At 42.4% G+C, this 24,900-nt stretch overlaps 1 protein-coding gene across 2 annotated transcripts; it reads right to left on the reverse strand.

The window, feature by feature from the left end:
• Positions 1 to 315: 315 nt before the first annotated feature.
• On the reverse strand, positions 316 to 6,389 carry LOC110528490 (keratin, type II cytoskeletal 8). 2 transcript variants are annotated; one of them, XM_021610593.2, is made up of 9 exons: positions 5,836 to 6,389; positions 3,486 to 3,694; positions 3,283 to 3,343; positions 3,107 to 3,202; positions 2,769 to 2,933; positions 2,487 to 2,612; positions 2,082 to 2,302; positions 1,914 to 1,963; positions 316 to 1,715 (listed from the first exon to the last, which is right to left on the reverse strand). In XM_021610593.2, the coding sequence occupies exons 1-9, from the start codon at positions 6,253 to 6,255 to the stop codon at positions 1,552 to 1,554; spliced, it is 1,512 nt and encodes a 503-aa protein (XP_021466268.2). In that variant the 5' UTR covers positions 6,256 to 6,389; the 3' UTR covers positions 316 to 1,551. The 2 variants fall into 2 exon arrangements, with proteins under 2 accessions (XP_021466268.2, XP_021466267.2); XM_021610592.2 differs by having other exon boundaries at positions 1,908 to 1,963; positions 5,836 to 6,388.
• Between the last annotated feature and the right edge of the window lie 18,511 nt (positions 6,390 to 24,900).

Genomic DNA, 24,900 nt, shown 5'->3' on the forward strand with positions numbered 1-24,900 from the left:
TTGCAGGGGGGGCTTTACTTCATCGCGCTCTAGTGATGGCGGGCCGGGTGCCTGCAGGCTGATCTCGGTCGCCGGGTGAACGGTGTTTCCTCCGACACATTGGTGCGGCTGGCTTCCGGGTTAAGCAGACGGGTGTTAAGAAGCGCGGTTTAGCGGTTCATGTTTCGGACTACGAATGACTTGACCTTTGCCTCTCCCGAGCCCGTTGGGGAGTTGCAGCATTGAGACAAGATAAAAATTGGGGGAAATTGTTGTTACTAAGATTGACGCATGGGTGTGTCGATCGACTCTTAATAATATAAATAAAAAGTAATATCAGTTTAATGGAGTTTAATTATCTGAAATTCCAGAATGCTCAACATTGAAGTTTGATCAAAGAAGGCACAGCTAGATGGTGCCAGAGAGGCATGTGAAGTACACAAAATTCAGAAAAAAGGCAAACATTTCACACACTAGAGACAGTGATTTAAGATCTCAAATTAATTAATTTAGTTATTTTTGGTGTTAAGTCAATTGTCACAAATTATGTAGAATCTGGTCACAACATTATTTCCTTCTAATGGTAATAAAAGCAAAACCAAGCAAAGAAAAAACTATTAACAGGAAACTTCTCTAAAATGTAAACCTCTGACAAACAAGTATATCCTTTTGAGTTATGTGACTGAAGATTGACTACTGTTCCTTCTACTTCAGTACACTATGAAAGAGACATGTCATGTGTTAGCAAAAAAGGCCTATTTTTGTTATGACAACACCACAGGAGGTTGGTGGCACCTTAACTGGGAAGGACGGACTCATAGTAATGTAATGGTATAGAACTCAAACACATAGTTTCCATGTGATAGCATTAAATTCACTCCATTCCAGCCATTATTATGAGCTGTTCTCCCCTCAGCAGCATAATGTGACACATCATCACTTTCATAGCATACATAAATCACCTAAAAGGAATATGAAGGCATCACTTGTTCATAGCACCACATAGTGTCAATGGTTTTCTCCATTCAGCTGCCAAATCAGCAAGTGCCCAAAGTTAATTGATTATGACCATGACACTGCCATCTATGAGTATGAAGCTAGAGCAATATGTCCTACAACCACTGATACATGTAGATGCAAGCTACAAGCTGACAAAGGTACAGAGTAGATCCTTAGCTAGCTTTCTTTAAGGTTGGTTTACGTTTTCACACATTTTCTTTTTCTTTTTCCATTTATATTCCTTAAACATCAGTGCAGAAATATAGAAATGTTGGCCTTGTGAGGAACTGGCACTTGTACATTATTGGTTACCTGTGAATTATGGTGAATAATACAGGGGAGAACAGGTATTGTTCCTGAAATAACAGTGATACTTTCATTGTTTTCCAGTGAATCTACCAAGGCAGTGTAATTCAACTTGCCCATTCTTCTTTTTTTTGTCTTGGGAGGGATTGAAAAATAAACGTAAATACAGGTCATCAATCCGACTGTAAATCAGCTGTGTAGGTCTAAGATTACTGCGTAGCACCGTGGATTGGTATGGGTCTGGTTTGGGTGGAGAGTTGACTGTCTCTAGAAACGCCTGCTGGAGCTGGTGGATGTCATGGACTTGGTGATTGTGGCACCACCGCCGCTGCCGTAGCTGCTGCTGCCGCCACCATAGCTGCTGCTGCCGCCGCCGTAGCTGCTGCTGCCGCCACCATAGCCGAATCCACCTGAGCCTGCGCTGGAGTAGTCTGGGTACAGAGAGACAGTGGGATCAGTTTAATCTGCTGTAAAGCTAGAGGATATTCTGGTGTCAATGATGCATGTCAAACTTGGTGTGTGTTAGTCAGAATAACAGAAAAGGTTCTAAAGCTGAAGTGTGAAGAGCATGCCTATGTCTTATATGGTGACACAATGAGAAATTATATCAAAAATGGTATTACTGCCACCAGAGCTCTGCTGCACATGGATTGTTGCAGATGCACCACCCGAGGATATTCTGTGAACAGATAAGTGCAATGTTAGCGAACTTTGGATAGAAAGTTGCTAAGTAACATTGCTAACATGCTAAGCTAAGAGGTTAACATCTCAACTATCCAGCTTCCGCTTTCACTCACCTGCTCTCCTCTCCCTCCAGCAGCTTCCTGTAAGTGGCAATCTCAATGTCCAGGGCCAGCTTGACATTCATCAGCTCCTGGTACTCGCGCACCTGGCGGGCCATGTCCTGCTTGGCTCTCTGGAGAGCATCCTCCAAGTCCCTGATTCGGAGCTTGGCGTCCTTCACTGCCAGCTCACCGCGTTCCTCTGCCTCAGCGATCTGAGCCTCAAGGTTGGCCCGCTGTGGTAAGAGAACATTTCGCATTAGCATTAGCCTTTGCTGTTAGCAAGCCTCTCATTCAAAATACATGTATATAATTGTGGCTAATGGTAATACGCTAGTGCTATGAACCATCTTGCTTGGACATCAGGCATTTATGGTCAATCCTCTCAAAGGAGGTTCTGAAATGAGATTGCACCCTCACCTGACCCTTGACGGACTCAATCTCGTTCTGGAGACGAGCGATCATGCGGTTCAGCTCAGCGATCTCAGTCTTGGTTGAGCGGAGGTCTTCACCATACTGTCCAGCAGAGCTCTGCATCTCTTCATACTGAGAAAATATGGGAGGAAATATAAGAGAATGAAAAGGAGGGTGGTGAAGATTGATGAAGTGCTCACAGCAATGTTGCTTATTTTGCATGAACGTGTTCTGGTAAACTATGTTAATATATTTTGATCTTGCAATTGAAAGCTGGTCTTGGCTTACCTTCTGCTTGTACCAGGTCTCGGCCTCAGCTCTGCTGCGGTTGGCGATGTCCTCGTACTGGGCGCGCACTTCAGCGACAATGGAGTCCATGTCCAGGTTACGGCTGTTGTCCATCTCTACCACCACAGAGGTGTCCTTGATCTGGCCCTGCAGCTCACGCAGCTCCTGAAGAACCAAGAGAGGATGAAGAGAAACCTTTAGATTTCATCCGGTATGTAATTCACTGACTAACACTCATGCTATCATGATGTAGTGTTGAAGCTCTCCAAGATTCTGATATTGAAGATCTACAGTATGTGTTGTATGGTAAATGTGAAAAGTTCATTAATGGTTCGTACCGCCTCGTAGACGGCCCTGAGGAAGTTGATCTCATCCTGTAGAGCGTCAACCTTGGCCTCCAGCTCCACCTTGTTCATGTAAGCACCGTCAACATCCTGGAGAAGGAGAGAGAGGAGTTAATGGATGATGTAATAACTGTGACATGAGTTATGGAGAGATATGTTATCTCACATACCTTCTTCAGCAGGACAAACTCGTTCTCTACTGAGGCGCGCTTGTTGATTTCATCTTCATACCTGGTGAAAAAAACGAAGGGAAATATATCATGCAAAGTCATCGGTCTGGTTGCTAGTTACACTAAGGTTAAACAAACTATTGCTTATACTAATATGGCCAGTTGTCTACTTTTCATGCACATCCGACATATAGACAACTTACTTGTTCTTGAAGTCTTCAACCAGACCCTGCATGTTCTTCAGCTCCCCCTCCAGCTTCATCTTCTCATTGCCCAGGCCGTCCAGCTGTCTGCGCAGGTTGGAGATGTAGGCCTCGAACATGGCGTCGATGTTGGAGCGTGTGGTGGTCTGGTCCTGCAGGAGGCTCCACTTGGTCTCCAGCATCTTGTTCTGCTGCTCCAAGAAACGCACCTGCAGGGACAAAAGGGAAATGGTCAGTGCCATTGACTGAAACTTAGGAAGGAAGGAAGGAAGGAAGGAAGGAAGGAAGGAAGGAAGGAAGGAAGGAAGGAAGGAAGGAAGGAAGGAAGGAAGGAAGGAAGGAAGGAAGGAAGGAAGGAAAAGAGGAAGAAAAGCACGAGCAAACAAATTAATGAATGGGTGGATGAATGAATGAATGTGCATGAACCTGCATGGACAAAAGGGAAATGGTCAGTAGGCCCTAGGACCATGCCTCAGGACTACCTGACATGATGACTCCTTGCTGTCCCCAGTCCACCTGGCCGTGCTGCTGCTCCAGTTTCAACTGTTCTGCCTGTGATTATTATTGGACCATGCTGGTCATTTATGAACATTTGAACATCTTGGCCATGTACTGTTATAATCTCCACCCGGCACAGCCAGAAGAGGACTGGCCACCCCACATAGCCTGGTTCCTCTCTACGTTTCGGCCTTTCTAGGGAGTTTTTCCTAGCCACCTGCATTGCTGGCTGTTTGGGGTTTTAGGCTGGGTTTATGTACAGCACTTTGAGATATCAACTGATGTACGAAGGGCTATATAAATACATTTGATTTGATTTGATTTGGTCAGTGAGTGAGTGAATAAATGGATGAATGTGGTCATTAATGAATGATAAAGTGTGATGGATGGATCCATGAATAAGGCTTCATAGACTCTACATTACGATTTAATTGTCAGTCTTTCTCCTGGGTAGACTTCTGTAGATGTTTTAAAAGGAAGTGGAAAGAATGGTGCTCCAAGGGTGTGGCAAAAACATAACTTCTCCTGGGTCAACCTTGTAGCAGACTTGCAGTAAAATCCACATCTGTACCTGCATAGATAGCATCACAGGTTTGTGTTTGAACAGCCACAACCTGTCCAAGACTTTGTTGATATAAGTGATGATGACATATGGTAATCTAGGGGTAAACACAGAGTCTGAGAAGCCAACATCCTGGGAGGTCAAATTAATCTTAATCCCATCGATAATCTGCCCTGAGATGTGTAGCTCTCATTGTTCACCCTCAAAACAAAACAGGGCCAGTGAGAGAGTGTTTATTGGCATGCCAAAGCATATCTAAACTTTCCCTGACAAGGAGTGGCTCACTGTGTGTATGTGGGATTAACCCTAACTCACTGTGGGTGTTTTACCTATCTCTCATAGCTATGAGTCATCTCTTTTGCTCTGTTTCACTCTGAAGGCCACGCATTCATTCCAGACTTTTAAAAAAACCAAAGAGTTTGGACTATGTGGGCACTCTGTCCACACAACCACACCCTGCAGGCATGCGATGGTTGAGTCAGAGGGAGAGATGGGTCTCCACCCTTGTTTAGATAGCAGCCAAAGAGGCCGTTAAAGTCACAGGACCTGACAAGGCTTCAGGCTATCTTTATTGTATTATTGTTTACTCCTGGGTGGGGTCCTTTTACAACTTTTGTGAAAGCCCAACACAAATGGGCATAATCAGAAACAGCCTCTGCACAGTATATACCATTTTCTAATCCCAAAGGTCATCATTAATTGACAGATTCAGCAGTAGAGATAAGATTTACAGCTCCCTTGTCTTACTATCTATTTCTTATGTCAGAGTGTAAATTGTGGGAGATATGACATATGTGACATAAGGGCTGTCAGCAGAAACATAAACATGCCTGCATTTGGAGAGCAGCTTTACTCAGCTCTATACAGCCAATAAATGCTATGCTGTTATATTAGCAAGCTAATATGTGAGGTGAAAGCCAACGCTAACTTGTATTTGTCATCTTTCTGGTTTACTCTATTGATTGTGATCATTGCACGTCAATACAAACTTAAAGTATTTCATGGTGGTGGTCAATGTCAATTATCTATTTGGTTACATGACAACAGTCTGACATGGAAGCCTGCAGATAGTATAGCTGGAAGGGAGAAGCACCATGATAGCATTCTGAACACAGGGTTCAGAATGTTTCATTTCAGTGCATGATGAAGTCAAAAGAACAGTGTACAGGCACTTATTTTGTGCACTTCAGTATAGACAGTAAAATTGTGTGCAGTTGATATTGATGTGAATGCTTAGCATTTGAAGTACAGGCAAGGTGAAGATGCACAGGTTAACAGAAAGGAACTGACCTTATCGATGAAGGAGGCAAAGCGGTTGTTGAGGGTCTTGATCTGCTCCTTCTCATGGGTGCGGACAACCTGGATGTTGGGGTCGATCGCCAGGTTCAGTGGTGCCAGCAGGCTCTGGTTGCTTGTGACAGCTGTGATGGTGGCGCCATGGAATCCGCCACCCATACCACCACCATAGCCAGCGCCGAGACCACCACCGTAGCCACCTGCGCTGCTGCTGCTGCTGAAGCCGCTGCCTCCACCCATACCCATGCCACCACCGAACCCGGCGCCAGAATGGCGGACAGACCCGCTGCTCATCCGGGTGGATCCGGGAGCAGCCAAGGACTGGCTGGTGAAACTCTTGCGAATGGTGGTGCTGCCCCCCATGCCGCCGCCCATGCTGCTGCCGCCGCTTCTGTAGCTTGTCCTGAAGCTCATGGTTGCAACTTTAGGGTAGTGTTGACTCTGCTTTACAAGCCTGAATTCTCAAAAGAGAGAGCAATGGAATAAGGACAAGGAGGCTTCAAAAAGGAGAGTCAAGTTCCTCAAGTGACGATCTGGCTGACACCTCGCTGGTTTTATCCTGCTCTAGAGTCAAGGGGAGGAGCATTCACCTGAAACAGGGTGACCCACTTTTACCTTCACTCTCTTTCCGTCTCACTGCCCACTCCTCCTCCTTCTCCCTTGATTCCCTGAGGCTGTGGCTGGCAGGAGTGGCACATCCTGTCAGACTGGTAGGGAAGGATTGAGTGGATGTAAGCCCTGACACACCCTGCTTCTGTTCAAAGGGGAGAGAGAGAGTTGTGCGGGAGATTGGAGAGATGAGAAGAGAGTAGACGAGGAGTTGGGATCAATTGCCTTTTACAAGAGGTCTCTTCAAGAAGGAGTCTAGCTTTCTGTCACAGAGCTACGAGAAAGTGAATGAAGTACAATGCAGTACAAACTTGGAGATACTTTATTGTAGTGTCACTATGTGTGGGAGACATCTTTATGTGTTTACAGAACTTTAAAAAAAGCATGGCTTATCAGAAAAGGCAAACCTATTGTATAGACACAATACACACACACAGGTGCAACAGGGGGAGTTAGAGAGGCTTGAACAAAATGATTTTCTTAGGGCATATGCAAATAATAAAGTGTATACATGTCTACAGGGTGGTCAAGTTCCAAATCCTAGAGTACAGTCTTACACATAAATGAACAATGTATATTACTATTTTTGGCAGTAGTATACTCATTTACTCTGACTGATTTGACCAACTTCAGTTCACAACACCTTGTTTAGAATTGCATAGACATTTGAGTTGATGCCCTTTTAACCTATAGTATTGACATTTCAGTAGAAAGAAAGAAAGAAAGAAAGAAAGAAAGAACAAAAGAAAGAACAAAAGAAAGAACGAAAGATCAAGTCACGCAAAAACATCTGACTGGGTGTGGTTTGCTGTTTCTGTGTGGCGGTCCTGTGACTACAGCCAGTCAGAGCTGTGCTCTGGTGACTGGGACTTTCTAGCCCAGTGACACACACAGGGGAGAGGGTATGAGTTTGGGTAGGCCAAGGCAGAGATGGGCTTGGCCTTCCAAATCTACGTTCTCTTTAATTTGATATTTTATGCCGCAATTGAAAATACCTAAACAATGGGACACCCAAGCCAAAACACATATTAGGTATATCATACAATCAAATTAAATCTGTAATAGAATGTGCACCTTTTTTGTCATAAGGGTGACATGTAAACAACCCGGCTCCAGCTGTGCTAATATCTAATTCTAATAATCGAAACAATAACAGTAAGCCTAGCACACACACAAACAGAAAAGTATGCGTAATCTAGTCTGGGACATGTAGTCAGTGTGTGTTTCATATTAAAATTAGTTGATAGTGAATCACATTGACATTAAAGGGACGGGGGACGGGCTGGGGTTTGATCCTAGCTCGGCAATCCTACTGAATAGCTTTTTTTGAGCTGAGCTGGTGTTCATGTGCAGTACTGAAGGCATGCATGTTGGTGTATCTAACAAGCAAAATGTGTAACTCAATGCTGCCCTTACCCCTCCCTGGTATGTACAAACTTCATGGCCCAGCTGTTGACACACAGAGCATGCATGGAGTGATACATAAGTCTCTGCCTGTCTGTTTCTCTGACAGTCAGTCACCCCAAGCATTTCCTGACCTTTTCTGAATGTTGGTGTTTAGCTTCAGTGCATAACAGTTATGGTGCCGTAATACCATCCTGAGCAGATTCAAATGTCAATACCCTAGGTTAAAATACCACAGGTTAAAAGTGGGTGTGCAGTCCATTATCCCATCAGAAGGGTTAGTAATGTGTATCAATGGGATGTTGTAGCATTACATTACAAAAATGAAGTGGATTTGGCCTGCTGTTACCATGACGAAAGCAGCATGTTTTAGTAATAACGTTTTGACGTGTATCGACTGCTGTGTCATAGCTGTCTCGAGTTATTGGAATATTGGATTTCCGTATATTTCCGCATCAGGTAATCGTGGCAACTTTTGCAATTTAATGCAATAACAGAACAAGAGATACCACACTAATAAATAATCAACAATAATCATTGACAATCAAGACCCTTGGCTTCAATGATCGAAACAAAAAAGTATCTAGCTGCATGCAATGAAATTGGGAGCATCTTTAAGGACCAAATGCTGCCATCCTATCACATTGGTTGGGCATATTTTACTTTCTGAATAATTGGTTGCTCTTTCATCATTATTTGGAATAGAAAGCTGTTCTATGTGTATGCTGCTTCCTATATTAAGATAGTACATTGTAAAACTACCCCTAATTCAATCCCTGTTGCTTTAGTACTTTAAGACAAAATAGGCAAATAAATCTCCACCCTGAAAACAACCTCATTATTGATTTCAACACCATGTACCAGTCAAAAGTTTGGACACACCTACTCATTCAAGGGTTTTTCTTTATTTTTTTACTATTTCCTACATTGAAGACATCAAAACTATGAAATAAGACATATGGAGTCATGTAGTAACCAAAAAAAGTATTGAACAAATGAAAATGTATTTTATATTTGAGATTCTTCAAAGTAGCCACTCTTTCCCTTGATGACAGCTTTGCACACTGCATTCTCTCAACCAGCTTCATTAGGTAGTCACCTGGAATGCATTTCAATTAACAGGTGTGCCTTGTTAAAAGTGAATTTGTGGAATTAATGCGTTTGAACCAATCAGTTGTGTTGTGACAAGGTATGGGTGGTATACAGAAGATGGCCCTATTTGGTAAAATACCAAGTCCAATATGGCAAGATCAGCTCAAATAAGCAAAGAGAAACAGTCCATTACTTTAAGACATGAAGGTCAGTCAATACGGAAAATGTCAAGAACTTTGAAAGTTTCTTCCAGTCAGTCGCAAAAAACATCAAGTGCTATGATGAAACTGTCTCTCATGAGGACCGCCACAGGAAAGGAAGACCCAGAGTTACCTCTGCTGCAAAGGATAAGTTCATTAGCGTTAACTGCACTTCAGATTGCAGCCCAAATAAATGGTTTCATAGAGTTCAAGTAACAGACATCTCAACATCAACTGTTCATGGGAGACTGCGTGAATCAGGCCTTCGTGGTCGAATTGCTGCAAATAAACCACTACTAAAGGACACCAATAATAAGTAGACTTGCTTGGGCCAAGAAAGACGAGCAATGGACATTAGACTGGTGAAAATCTGTTCTATGGTCTGATGAGTCCAAATTTTAGATTTTTAATTCCAACTGCCGTGTCTTTGTTAGACTCGGAGTAGGTGAACGGATGATCTCCACATGTGTGGTTTACACTGTGAAGCATGGAGGAGGAGGTGTGATGGTGTGGGGGTGATTTGCTTGTGACACTGTGTGATTTATTTAGAATTCAAGGCACACTTAACCAGTATGGCTACCACAGCAATACGCCATCCCATCTGGTTTGCGCTTAGTGGGACTATAATTTGTTTTTCAACAGGACAATGACCCAACACACCTCCAGGCTATGTAAGGGTTATGTAACAAAGGAGAGTGATGGAGTAAAAGCAGCCAACAAGTGCTCAGCATTCCAGGTGAAAGCATTCCAGGTGAAGAGTGTGTGCAAAGCTGTCAAGGTGGCTACTTTGAAGAATCTAAAATCTAAAATAAATGTTGATTTGTTTAACACTTTTTTGGTTACTACATGATTCCATATTAGTTATTTCATAGTTTTGATGTCTTCACTATTATTCTACATTGTAAAACATTAAAAAAATTAAGACAAACCCTGGAATGAGTTGGTGTGTCCAAACTTTTAACTGGTACTGTATATCAGAAGTTGACAGTCTTGTTTTAAAAGTCTGACATATAAGTACTTTTGAAAGTACCATAGTATTTAGGATTTTGACTGTATTGCCTAGAGTAGAACACTTCATACATTATACTTGGGAGTTGTTAATAGTTTGCTTTAGGCATGAAGCGATAAATGTATTTTTTAAGTGTTTCACTTAAGTGGAATTGGCTTGGAGACAAAACCTGAGTGTGCACAACTAGTCAAACTGCTCATTCATTCCAAGAGCCAGGGGAAGTTACCCAGTATGCTGTAGCTAGCAGTTTTTTATTCTCACTGCAATTTATGCTTAATTTTTTACAATTACCGTTGTCTGCATCCAACAATGATAATCTATCACAGGCTGTGGTCTTGAATCCTAGTCCTGGAGAGTCCCAGGGTATGCAGCTTTTTTCTCCAACCCAGTACACCTGACTCAACTAATTAAGGGATTTATGAGTAGGTGATAAGTTAGTACAGATGTAGGATGTTAATTTGACCTATATTCAGCTGGAAGATGGTGTCCCTTTTTGGTCAGTGGAGGAAAGGGAGAGCAGAGGGATGTTGAGAGGCGGACCCGCAGTCTGCTGCTCTCTCACTCCGCAGAGACTGACCATCAGATGCAAGCACCATCAGCCCAGTAAAATAAAAAGCAAATTATTTAAATGTATGCTCACTTAGCTGTGCCTCAAAAGTAATACAACAACGGATCTATTACCAGTGTGATCATATAGCCTACCTCAAATTTTGAAATAGAATTGTACAACAATGCATTGGCCGGGCAATTCAAGCAAAGCCAATATGCAGTGATAATATATTGGGCCTATAGCTTACTGCATAAACCTCATTGCTAAAGTGCTGTTTTTAATTGGTTAATGTTGCATCGCCTTATGTTTTTTAAGTAATGTAAAAAAAAATCTCAGTGGTAGATCTCGGATTGCATTTTGACTCAGTGGTGACCACTATTCTACAGTTTTCCTTCTTTACACTATCAACGTTTCCCTTTACTATGGCATTTGTGAACTAGTCAATGCAATATTAGCCACGTTCAATGTAACATACCGAAACAAAAGGAACTATGCAAGAGATTTTGTTGTAGGCAGAACGCATCAGAGTAGGATTCCATTGCACTGACAAGCATGACTCAGCCCATACACTACACAGACTGGTGCATCATAACCAATCAGAGCTGCAGTAGGCCTATATGCAAATAGACCATTGCCATGTAGATAATTTGTAGTCAGCAATAGGGAAGTGATGGCTTTCTACGAGAGAACAAAATGTGTTCATTTCAATACATATTTGAAATGCTAGTCAAGTAAATAACTTTTTTTTATGTCTTAAAGGGGCGGAATTGTATTTTGAGAGATGCTCGAATAAGCTAAGTAGCCAATAGGCAGAGGGTAGCATACTTTGTCTGTTATTCTGTAATAATGGTATGGGGAATAATTTTGATGGTAGGCCACTCTGATTGGCCTACATTATGGTCAAATATCCACAGCAGCCTACTTGGCCACTGTTAAAACACAGATTTTTCACAATGTTCAAGTTTGCACTCAGCATATCTGAAATTTGCTCAGTGTCAAAAAACATTTGAGGAAACATTGCTTACATCTGTACATCGCTGCAACACACCTTGTGGGTCCCCAGGACCAAGATTAACCAACACTTAGTTAGAGGCCCAAAATTTCTCATTTACTCTTGCCCTGTGCAGAAACAAGTCCAAGTTCCTAACCCATTAGCACTTGGAAAGATGGTGAAAATCAGCAGCATACTCAGAAGACAAGGTTGATACATTTTGAGTCCTCTGGTTTACAGAAAAAAGGCCACAACAACTGCCTTTAGCACTCCTTCACTGTTAAGCAAAAGTGATTTCTCATATCAGGACATTTCACAAATGTCACAGTTTACAATTACAATGGAGTAAGGAGTACAGTGGAGCCCTCAGCCTGCAAAGCTCAACCTAACCAACAATATAGTACAATAAAGTCAACTAACACCCAACACACTTGATCTGAATGAAAACAAATCACACCATTCATTGAGGATGGGCATTAAAGGCCAACAAAGACCGTTTGAACACTTGTACGTTCAAACACACCCCTTTGTGCTTACTTTGGCTTTCCCCCTGTGTTTGTGGGTGTGTTTCTGGGGGGGGGGGGGGGGGGGGGGGGGTTCGTGAACTGGTTTCACTGTGAAAGTCATACTGGCACCACATGTAGAGGTACACACTCTTGCACTTCACAGTGTTGAGTGTTTCACAAGCAATAGCAGGCCCGAGGGAATGCTGTTGAACTACACTCCAATACATGGCTATCCAGAGTAGAAGCGTGCAATATGTAAGAAGGTGGAAACTTGAAAAAGCTTCTGGCAATTGCGTGCGTGTTTGTGCATGCATGTGTGTGTGGATGCATGCTTGTGGATGCATGCGTGTGTGTGTTTGTGTGTGGATGCATGCGTGTGCGTGAACTCTAGTGCCCGCTAATGCCATAGCACCTTTGTGATGGGAATAAAGGGCAAATGGCTTTGTGTGCTCATACATCTTATCACGATGTTATTATTGTGTCTCGTCCCTAATGCGACACTGAGAACGATGCCAACTGCGACCTGGCCAAGATAAAGCAAAGCAGTGCGACACAAACAACACAGAGTTACACATGGAATAAACAAACATACAGTCAATAATACAGTAGAGAAGGTCTATGTACAGTGTGTGCAAATTAGGTAGGATAAGAGGGGGTGAGGCAATAAATAGGCCATAGAGGCAAAATTATTACAGTATGGCAAATTAAACACTGGGGTGATAGATGTGCAGAAAATTAGTGTGCAGGTAGCAGTACTGGGGTGCAAAGGAGCAAAATAAATAACAATATGGTGATGAGGTAGTTGGATGGACTATTTACAGATTGGCTATGTACAGGTGCAGTGATCTGTGAGCTGCTCTGACAGCTAGTGCTTAAAGCTAGTTAGGGAGATATGAGTCTCCAGCTTCAGTGATTTTTGCAGTTCGTTCCAGTCATTGGCAGCAGAGAATTGGAAGGAAAGGCGGCCGAAGAAGGAATTGGCTTTAGGAGTGACCTTTGAAATATACCTGCTGGAGCTCGTTCTGTGGGTGGGTGCTGCTATGGTGACCCGTGAGCTGAGATAAGGCGGGGCTTTACCTAGCTAGTTAACACAGTGTCCAAAGAAGGGCCAGAAGTATGCAGAATGGTGTCGTCTGCGTAGAAGTGGATCAGAGAATCACCAGCAGCAAGAGCGACATCATTGATGTATACAGAGAAAATACTTGTCCCGAGGATTGAACCGTGTGTCACCCCCATAGAGACTCCCAGAGGTCCGGACAACAGGCCCTCCGATTTGACACACTGAACTCTGTCAGAGAAGTAGTTGGTGAACCAGACGAGGCGGTCATTTGAGAAACAAAGGCTGTTGAGTCTGCCAATAAGAATGTGGTGATTGACAGAGTCGAACGCGTTGGCCAGGTCGATGAATACAGCTGCACAGTATTGTCTCTTATCGATGGCGGTTATGATGTCGTTTAGGACCTTGAGCATGGCTGAGGTGTACCCATAACCAGCTCGGAAACCAGATTGCATAGCGGAGAAGGTACAGTGGGATTCGAAATGGTCGGTGATCTGTTTGTTAACTTGGCTTTCAAAGACCTTAGAAAGGCAGGGTACGATAGATATAGGTCCCCCTTTGAAGTTGGGGATGACCGCAGCAGCTTTCCAATCTTTGGGGATCTCAGATGATATGAGAGAGAGGTTGAACAAGCTAGTAATAGGGGTTGCAATCATTTTGGCGGATAATTTTAAGAGAGGGTCCAGATTGTCTAGCCCTGCTGATTTGTAGGGGTCCAGATTTTGCCGCTCTTTTAGAACATCAGCTATCTGGATTTGGGTGATGGATAAATGGGGAGGCTTGGGCAAGTTGCAGTGAGGGGTGCAGGGCTGTTGACCGGGGTCGGGGTAGACAGGAGGAAAGCATGGCCAGCCGTAGAAAACTTTTATTGAAATTCTCAATTATCGTGGATTTATCGCTGGTGACAGTGTTTCCTAGCCTCAGTGCAGTGGGCAGCTGGGAGGAGGTACTCTTATTCTCCATGGACTTTACAGTGTCCCAGAACTTTTTGCAATTAGTGCTATTAGATGCAAATTTCTGTTTGAAAAACCTAGCCTTTACTATCCTATCTGCCTGTGTATATTGGTTCCTGACTTCCCTGAAAAGTTGCATATCGCGGGGGCTATTCGATGCTAATGCAGTACGCCACAGGATGTTTTTGTGCTGGTCAAGGGCAGTCAGGTCTGGAGTGAACCAAGGGCCTTATCTGTTCCTGGTTCTAAATTTGTTGAATGAGGCCATGCTTATTTAAGATGGTGAGGAAAGCACTTTTAAAGAATAACCAGGCATCCTCTACTCACAGAATGAGGTCAATATCATTCCAGAATACCCGGGCCAGGTCGATTAGAAAGGCCTGCTCGCTGAAGTGTTTTGGGAAGCGTTTGACAGTGATGAGGGGTGGTCGCATGACAGCAGACCCGTTAAGGACGCAGAGAATGAGGCACTGTTCACTGAGATCCTGGTTGAAGACAGCAGAGGTCTATTTGGAGGGCAGGATGGTTAGGATGATATCTATGAGGGTGCCCGTGTTTACGGATTTGGGGTTGTACCTGGTGGGTTCATTGATCATTTTTGGGAGATTGAGAGCATCAAGCTTAGATTGTGGGATGGCCGGAGTGTTAAGCACGTCCCAGTTTAGGTCACCTAACAGCACAAGCTCTGAAGATAGATGGGGGGCAATCAATTCGCATATGGTGTCCAAGGCACATCTAGGGGCTGAAGGTGGCCTAGAGCAAGCAGCCACGGTTAGAGACTTGTTTCTGGAGAGGAGGATTTTTAAAAGCGGAAGCTCAAATTGTTTGGGCACAGACCTGGATAGTAAGACAGAACTCTGTAGTAGATTGCAACTCCGCCCCCTTTGGCAGTTCTATCTTGTCAGAAAATATTATAGTTAGGGATGGAAATGTCAGGGTTTTTGGTGGTCTTCCTAAGCCAGGATTCAGACACGGCTAGGACATCTGGGTTGGCAGTGAATAAAACAAACATAGGGAGGAGGCTTCCAATGTTAACATGCATGAAACCAAGGCTTTTACGGTCACAAAAGTCAACAAATAAGAGTGCCTGGGGAATGGGAGTGGAGCTGGGCACTGCAGGGCCTAGATTAACCTCCACATCAGCAGGGGAACAGAGGAGTAGGATAAGGGTATGGCTAAAGGCTAAAAGAACTGGTCGTCTAGTACGTTCAGAACAGAGGGTAAAAGGAGCAGATTTCTGAATCGATTCAAGTCATAATGTACAGACAAAGGTATGTTAGAATGTGAATACAGTGGGGGTAAATCTTTGCATAGAGTGACGATGAAAGAGATATTGTCTCTAGATATCATTTAAACCAGGTGATGTCACCGCATGTGTGGGAGGTGGAACTAAAGTGTTAACTAAGGTGTATTGAGTAGGGCTAGAGTCTCTACAGTGAAATAAGGCAATAATTACTAACCAAAACAGCAATGGACAAGGCAAGGCTAGCTCCAAGCTAATTGGTTCTTACTTCGGGACAGAGATGTTAGCCAGGAGTGGCCACTCGGAGAGCAGCTAGCTAGCTGCGATGATCCAGGAGAGAGAGAAAAAGGTTTAGCGCTTGCGGTAGAAATCTGGAGCCGCGGCTAGCAGGCTAGCGGGTGGGCATACAGGGGACGTAGTGACGGAGGAATCAGTTGAAAAACCCTCTCTGGCGGAATTACGTCGGTCCTCCAGTCGTGATGGGTTGCCGGGGGTCCAGGTATTGTAGCCCAAGGAGTGGCTGATGGGCCTCTACGCCTAGCCGGGAGATGGGCCTAGCAGATAGGCCTAGCAATGGCTAACTGACTACTAGCTTGTAGCCAGTTAGCTGGCTAGCTTTTGATGGGGGTTCCGATTCTTAAGTATAAAAAAATAGCAGATCCGTACCACATTGGGTGAGGCGGGTTGCAGGAGAGTATATTCAGTCCGTAAATGGAAAGTGATATTAATATTAAAATATATACGGGGAAAAAACAAGGAAAAACGATATTTACACGGGACAAGACAAAACACACACAAGACAAAACTATAACTACTGCCGTACACACCTTTTCTATTAAAATACTGTCCATACTATCTATACACAGCATTTATACATTTACATTCTGGACTCTGACATTGCTCGTGTCACGCCCTGGTCTTAGTATTTTGTGTTTTCTTTATTATTTTGGTCGGGCCAGGGTGTGACATGGGTTATTCATGTGGTGTGTTTTGTCTAGGTTTTTTTTTAGGTTATGGGATTGTGGTGTAGTATAGTTGTCTAGAAAAGTCTATGGTTGCCTGGAGTGGTTCTCAATCAGAGGCAGGTGTTTATCGTTGTCTCTGATTGGGAACCATATTTAGGCAGCCATATTCTTTGAGTGTTTTGTGGGTGATTGTTCCTATCAGATAGGGCTGGTTTGGTTTTCATGGTGTGGTTAGTATTGTTTATCTTTATTAAAGATGTATTAAGATAACCATGCTGTATTTTGGTCCTCCTCTCTTTTGACAGAAAACCTTTTTAAACATTTTGTCTGTTTTGCATTGCTAGGTTTTACTGCACTGTTGGAGATGGAAACACTAGCATTTCTCTGCACCTGCGATAACATCTGCAAACTTGTGTACATGACCAAAAACGTTTTGAATTTACCTGTGAAGTCAGGCAAGGTACGTAGTTAGTGTGCCTTCTGGACGTGCGTTTTTACACCTGCATAGGTATGACTGTGCGTCTGTCAATGTCTAATTGTCCTTGCAGGTGTAGCAGGCTGGTGTTCCCATAAGATGTATAGCATGTGATTTATGTAGATACAGTTGAAGTTGGAAGTTCACATACACTTAGGTTGGAGTCATTAACTTGTTTTTTTTGCATGACACAAGTAATTTTTCCAACAAATGTTTACAGACAGAACAGCAAAGAACCTTGTGAATATGTTGGAGGAAACAGGTACAAAAGTAACTATATCCACAGTATGGAGGAAAGGAAAGACTGGCTCTGCATTGTTTGGGAAACTATTTGTTGCTCTGCCTGTCAATCAAATGCTAGAAAAAAAGGTTCTGTTTGATCTAGGTAGGAATAATTATTAGATTGAAAGCAGTTTCAGGAAAAGTCCATTTACCACAAGTCAACTTGTCATCCAGAAGGCCAAAACCACCCCAGCCACATCAGTAAGTGAACAGCTGATGACAGAGATGATGCCTTACCAGGCAACAAACATTTGCATTTTGTTCAGGGATGTTCATGTCCTCGCAAAGGCAGCAAGACCCTTCCAGGACTTTGAATCGATGGGCATGCAAGTAGTATCTCTATTAAATTATGATTGATTATTTAAATAATATTATTCCATCTAAAAGTAATGTCAAATATAGATTAATGATTCTTGAAATATTATTCCCTCTAAAGTAAGTCTTTCATTATAATTTGCTTAGCCAACTAATGGTGTTCATTTCTCAGCCTGGACAGGATGATTGGCATTAAGATTGGGAAAACACACCAACAGGAAGCAGTCGAGGTGTTGGCTACGTAGTGAAGGTTGAAAGACAGAAGATGAGGGAGAACTTCAGATCACACAATTTTGTTAGTCTGCTGTGTCCACTGACAGCGCTGTCATAGAGAAGATCTTGTATGCTCAATATGCAAAAAAAGGGAAGTCATTGTGCAATACTGGAGTACCTGTGGAGAAGGCAGATGCTACCCACAAGTGCCATCAAAAGTGGGGCATCAAAGGTATTATTTATTAACACACTCTGAATAATGTTGTGATTTTAATCATTCTCAGATCAATATGATCCATAAATATATTTTTTATGAGCTAGCTGACTGGCACACCAAGCCTGTGGCGTTTGTTAGTGTTGGGGCCAAGCTAAGAGTAAAGACTACCTTACATCATCACAATCCACTGCATGGCCCATCATCTGGAGCTGGCCTTCAGACACAGTAAAAAGGCAACTGACTCCACCAAATCCTGGACACTACTTAGTGGGATTCAGAAAGTATAGTAAACCATATTGCACATTTTGTCATGTAACAGCCTGAATTCAAAATTGATTACATAGTTTTTTTCCACCCTTCTACACACAATACCCCATAATGACAAATTGAAAAATATTTATTGATATACAGAAATATCTTAAATACATAAATATTCACACCCCTGAGTCAATACTTTGTAGACGCACCGTTGGCAGTGATTACAGCTTGGAGTATTTCTGGGTAAGTCTCCAAGAGCTTTCCGCACCTGGATTGTGCAACATTTGCCCATTATTCTTTTCAAAATTCATCAAGCTCTGCCAAATTAGTTGTTGATCACTGCTTGACAACCATTTTCAGGTCTCGCCATAGATTTTCAAGTAGATTTAAGTCCGAACTGTAACTCAGCCACTCAGGAACATTAATTGTTTTCTTGGTAAGCAACTGCAGTGTAAATTTGGCCAAGCAAAGCATCTGGACATGAAAACTGAACCAATACTGCCCGATGAGTGATGCTAGGGAGTGCTAGATAAAGGGGAAGTAACCAGGGTAGTGATGAAGTCCAAGTGTGCCTCATGATGAGGTGCAGGAGTGCGTAATGAGGGTTGCCAGGTGTGTGTGTCATGATGGGTTGTCAGGACCGATGGTTAGTAAACAGCAACGGCGAGAGGGGGAGCAGGAGTAGACGTGACACAGTGTCTGGTGGAAAGCAGACTAAACCAGGTTTTCCTCTAGGATTTTGCCTGTACTTAACTCCATTCCGTTTAGTTTTTATCTTGAAAAACTCCCCAGTCCTTAATGATTACAAGCATACCCATGACATGATGCAGACACCACAATTCTTGAAAATATGGAGGGTGATACTCAGTAATGTGTTGTATTGGATTTCTCCAAACATAACACTTTGTATTCAGGACAAAATGTTAATTGCTTTGCCAAAATGTTTGCAGTATTACTTTAGTGCCTTGTTGCAAACAGGATGCTTGTTTTGAAATATTTGTATTCTGTACAGGTTTCCTTCTTTTCACTATGTCAGTTAGGCTAGTATTGTAGAGTAACTCCAATGCTGTTGATCTTTGTAGTGACTGAGTGTATTGATACATCATCCAAAGTGTAATTAATAACTTCAACATGCTCAAAGGGATATCCAGGTGTCTGTTCGGTGCACCAATCGTTGCCCATCTTTGAGAGGCATTGGAAAACCTCCCTGGTCTTCGTGGTTGAATCTGTGTTTGAAATCCACTGTGTGTATGAAAGTGTGTGTAAGACAGTGAGAAAATAAAATCTACATTTTAAATTCAGGCTTTAACACAACAAAATGTTGAAAAAGTCAAGGGTGTGAACATTTTCTTAATACCACCAGAGCCCACTGAGTAGATCCCAACCGTGCCAGCCTGAAATCAACCCTCAGGTAAATATAGTTTACTAATATTACAGCAAATATGACTAAACTCAAATATATTGATAGAGAAAAAAAAACAATGGTTTAGATTTACAAGAAGGGTAGAATATTTATGAAGGACATAGATCGCTACAAGATCGGTGCCCCCCCCCCCCCCCCTAACGTGCGCTAATGTGATTGTGTACTTGAAAATGTATCAATAAACCAATTAGGCACATTTGGGCAGATTTGATACAACATTTTGAACAGCAATGTAATGGTTCATTGGATCAGTCTAAAACTTTGCACAGACACTGCCAGAATAGAAATTGTGCCCAGAGTCCTAAGTCATATAATGGCCTTTCTCTTGCATTTCAAAGATGATGGAAAAAAACTAAAATTGGAAAACACATTTTTTTCTTTGAATAATCTTTTACCATATCTAATGTGTTATATTCTCCTACGTTAATTTCACATTTCCGCAATCTTCAAAGAATTTATTTTCAAATGGGAGCAAGAATATGAATATCCTTGCTTCAGGTCCTGAGCTACAGGCAGTTAGATTTGGGTCTCATTTTAGGCAAAAATTTTAAAAAAAAGGTTACGATCCTTAAGGGGTGACTAAACTTAAGTTAATCACCTCTTAAGTTAGTCATTCCTAACCTGAACCCTAACCTGAACCACTCGGGAATTAATGCCTAAACTTAAGTTTAACCCTATCCCTAACCTTAACTCTAAACATTCTGAATTAATGACTAAACTTTTTTGTTTGACTGACAGCTAAGATATTGCACCATATGGTGTAATTAAAAACGTCAAGACATAGCGTAACTATCTGACAGCTAAAATACGGCACCACATGGCGTAATAAAACCGTCAAGCCATGGCGTAATTCTGGTGCTGCAGTTACGCCACGTGTTGAGGTTTTATTTGGAGATTGGGTTGCCTCACCAGTGGGATTAAAAGATTCCCAACATCAAATCAATCTTTATTTATACAGCATATTTCAGACATGGAATGCAACACAATGTGTTGTACTGGGGGGGAAAAACACAAATAAAAAACAAGTAAAGCTGAAATATTTGCTAGATACAAACATAAGAGACAAAATAAAAGAATGGCACAAACCAAACAACTAAAAGCACCCTAAGGAACAGCAAAGCTAAAAATATGTTTTTTTAAGATCTGTGTTTTTTAAATATGTCCTCAGGAAATGATCCAGGACCTGGTTGGGAGGTTTGAGGACCCCAAGAGAGCTACAAAGAAAATATAGTCTCTTGATTTAGTTTCAGGCTAAAGTTATTATTCTAAGTGAAACCACATTTGATCAGTTACTATATAACTATATATCTTCCTTATAAAAACCTACTATATAATAGTGGAAATCAAATCCATTTTTATTTTTCACATGCGCCAGAATACAACAGGTGTAGTAAACCTTACCGTGAAATGCTTACTTACAAGCCCTTGACTAACTATGCGGTTCTAAGAAAATAGAGTTAAGAAAATATTTACTAAATCAACTAAAGTGAAAAATAAAGAAAAAAGTAACACAATAAAATAACAATAATGAAGCTATATACAGGTGGTACCCGGACTTAGTCAATGTGCGGGGTTACAGGTCTGTCGAGGTCATTTGTAGGTAGGGGTAAAGTGACTATACATGGATAATAAACAGCGAGTAGCAGCAGTGTAAAAACAAAGGGAGGGGGTGTCAATGCAAATAGTCTGGGTGGCCATTTGATTAATTGTTCAGCAGGCTTATGGCTTGGGTGGAAGAAGCTGTTGAGGAGCCTTTTGGACCTAGACTTGGCGCTCTGGTAGTGCTTGCCGTGCGATAGCAGAGAGAATAGTCTATGACTTGGATGACTGGAGTCTTTGACAATTTTTTGGGCCTTCCTCTGAGACTGCCTAGTATATAGGTCCTGGATGGCAGGAAGCTTGGCCCCAGTGATGTATGGCAACCCTCTGTTGCCATACCAGGCGATGATGCAACCTGTCAGAATGCTCTCAATGGTGCAGCTTTTTGAGAATCTGAGGACCCATGTCAAATCATTTCAGTCTCCTGAGGGGGAAAAGGAATTGTCGTGCCCTCTTCACAACTTTCTTGGTGTGTTTGGACCATGATAGTTTGTTGGTGATATGGACACCAAGGAACTTGAAACTCTTGACCCGCTCCACTACAGCCCCCTCGATGTGAATGGGGCGTGTTCGGTCCTCCTTCCTGTAGTGCACGATAATCTCCTTTGTCTTGCTTACGTCAAGGGAGAGGTTGTTCTTGTCAATGCAAGTTAATCAATTAGTAATTGCACAATGGCTGTTATTTTGTTGTGAAATATGTTGTCAGATATTTACTGAGATTTTAATGTAAGAATAGGCCATCAGGACTACTGTGGAGCATTTTGCTATTGTGTTGCAGTATGAATGGCTGTGGCTGAAACGGGGGCCATCTACTGTTAACAAGGCTGGCCCCCATTCCTGCAGACAGCAACCTGGTAAGACGTTTTAGCCAAAGGACTGGTAATATCATTAATTTATGTATCAAATTATATCTACAATGGAAACGTTATTTTTTTTTAGGCCTGACATCAATCGTAAGTATGGAGAGGAGTGACAAAACCTTCTTGCAATGGGATGGGCAGAGATGGGCTTAGCCTTCCAAGGAATCAAATAATGGAATTCAAGTGTTGTGCAAAGGACCAGTTTTTTATACTGTATTAAAATAATCTGCAGGAGTAATAGTCTGTGTCTGTGTGCATGCGTGCGTGTGCGTGCATCGTGTGCGAGCATGTGTGTGGTCCTTGATGTATACGTGTGTGGATGGTGCATGAATCATGAGTGTGTGTGTGTGTGTGGATGGTGCATGAATCATGAGTGTGTGTGTGTGTGTGTGTGTGGATGGTGCATGAATCATGAGTGTGTGTGTGTGTGTGTGTGTGTGACAAAAAACGTGACTAACTTTTGTTCTCCATAATCTTCTTTAAAGCATTTCAGGAAATCTTCATTGTCTTTGACTCTTGAGTCAAACCAGATGGTTATGTGCAGCAATGATCATCTACAGTATATTCTATCAATTTATTGTTCATCTGTAAGGGGGGTGCGTGCTGGTGGCAGGGAAGTCAGGCGCAGGAGATCGAACTTGGTATAAACGGAGCAGTTTAATAAGTGCTCAAAAACTCAGAAAACAAAAATATCCAAAATAATACAAGTGGGTACAAAACCCGTCGCACACCAGAACATAACTGGCACATAGCTTACAAACAAACAATCACCGACAAGGACATGAGGGGGAACAGAGGGTTAAATACACAACATGTAATTGATGGGATTGGAACCAGGTGTGATACAAGACAAGACAAAACCAAAGGAAAATGAAAAGAGGATCAGCGATGGCTAGAAAGTCGGTGACTTCGACCGCCGAACGCCGCCCGAACAAGGAGAGTGACCGACTTCGGCGGAACTCGTGACATCATCAGTAATTTGTTTGTTGAAATTTTATCACCTTATGTTTCGTCAGTAATCAGTTTGTTGTAATTTTATCACCTTAGCTTAAATCAATAAATAGTTCACAGTTATTATATCACCTTAGGGTTAATAAATAATCCATTAGTGAAATCGTCCTCCGAAAAACATGCATCTTCTCTTTTCGGAAAGCGATAACACTCTGACCTGAGTGGGCGGGTGCAGTGTCCAGATCCACATTTCCAAGCACTCTGATTGGTTGGGAATGGCAGGGCAATGATGGGTGAGTGTCAACTAAAGCCCTGTTGTCACTTAAAATTGGGGCTACATTTGAGCTCGCTCTAATGAAATTCTCAAATTGGAGCTGGGTCAAGAGAAACTCAATTAGAATTCGCCCTGGTGATGCCGTTACTATGCAACCACCGCTGGAGGATGCTGGATGATCTCTGCTGGATGATGACACAACATTTAGGACAAGCAGTACTGCAGTAGTCAGACATGACACAAATTACCACCATAGCCAGATCCTTTCATACGTTTGTGCACTACACAATCAAATTTTATGAGAACAGTTAGCCCTCGAATGCTATCCACCTAACGTTAGTTAGCAAATCAGAGTTGAACAAGCTAGCAAGCTAGCAGGAATTTTAGCTGGCCAGTTAGATTTGAAATCTAGTTAGCTACATCCTATCTAACCTGGAATCTGGTTTGCTTGGTTAGCTAGCTAGCTAATAGCCAATACCATGGCAAGAAATGTAGGAATTAAGCTAGCTAGCTGGCCTGTTATGCTAGCGACAACACTAACCTTCATGGCTCTGAATCTGGCTGGCACTGTATGAGGTAACATTAGTTACAGCACAATGAGGGTGAATTCAATTCTTGAGGGTGAATGAGGGTTTTACAATGAGTGAATTCAATTCTTATAGCTAGCTAGCAATATTAGGGAAGCCAGCTGCACAGTTCCATATTGGCTACCTAGCAACATGGCATAATTTCTCATATGGGGAGGTAGTGGAAATGCAACTCGACCTAACCCACCAAGGCCAGCCCAACCAGGGTTGACTTCAAGGGGATCTTAGTCCTAACGTGCCAAAAAACAAAAAACTATATGAACAAAAAATATTATATTTTATTTGGAATGGCAAGCCAGACATAATTAAAAGGGCCTATTTCAATAATGAATATGAATTTGGAGGGCAGAAATGATTAAATATTAAAGCATTAGACCTCTCACTAGAATGGCGCCAACAGAGATGGTCACCTCACTTTGCATTCTTAGGAAACTATGCAATATTTTGTTTTTTATGTATTATTTCTTACATTGCTACTCCAGGAAATCCTAAGTCTTATTATAGCCGGGAAGAACTATTTAATATAAGAGCAACGGTAACTTACCAACATTATGACCAGGAATACGACTTTCCCGAAGCAGATCCTCTCTTCGGACCACCACCCAGGACAATGGATTGGATCCCAGCAGCTGACCGAAAACAACGGTGACGCAGAAGGGGCAGACAGAGCGGTGTTCTGGTCAGGCTTCATAAACAGGCACATCGCTCACCATTCCTGAGTATACTACTCGCCAATGTCCAGTCTCTTGACAACAAGCTAGATGAAATTCGAGCAAGGGTTGCCTTCCAGAGAGACGTCAGAGATTGTAACATTCTCTGTTTCACGGAAACATAGCTCTCTTGGGCTATGTTGTCGGAATCGATCCAGCCACCGGGCTTCTCCATACATCGCGCAGACAGAGATAAACACCTCTCTGGGAAGAGGAAGGGCGGGGGTGTATGCTTTATGATTAACAACTCATGGTGTGATCATAACAACACACAGTAATTCAAGTCCGTCTGCTCACCCGACCTAGAATTCCTTAC

Source organism: Oncorhynchus mykiss, chromosome 7 (genome assembly GCF_013265735.2).
Source record: "Oncorhynchus mykiss isolate Arlee chromosome 7, USDA_OmykA_1.1, whole genome shotgun sequence".
Taxonomy (NCBI): domain Eukaryota; kingdom Metazoa; phylum Chordata; class Actinopteri; order Salmoniformes; family Salmonidae; genus Oncorhynchus; species Oncorhynchus mykiss.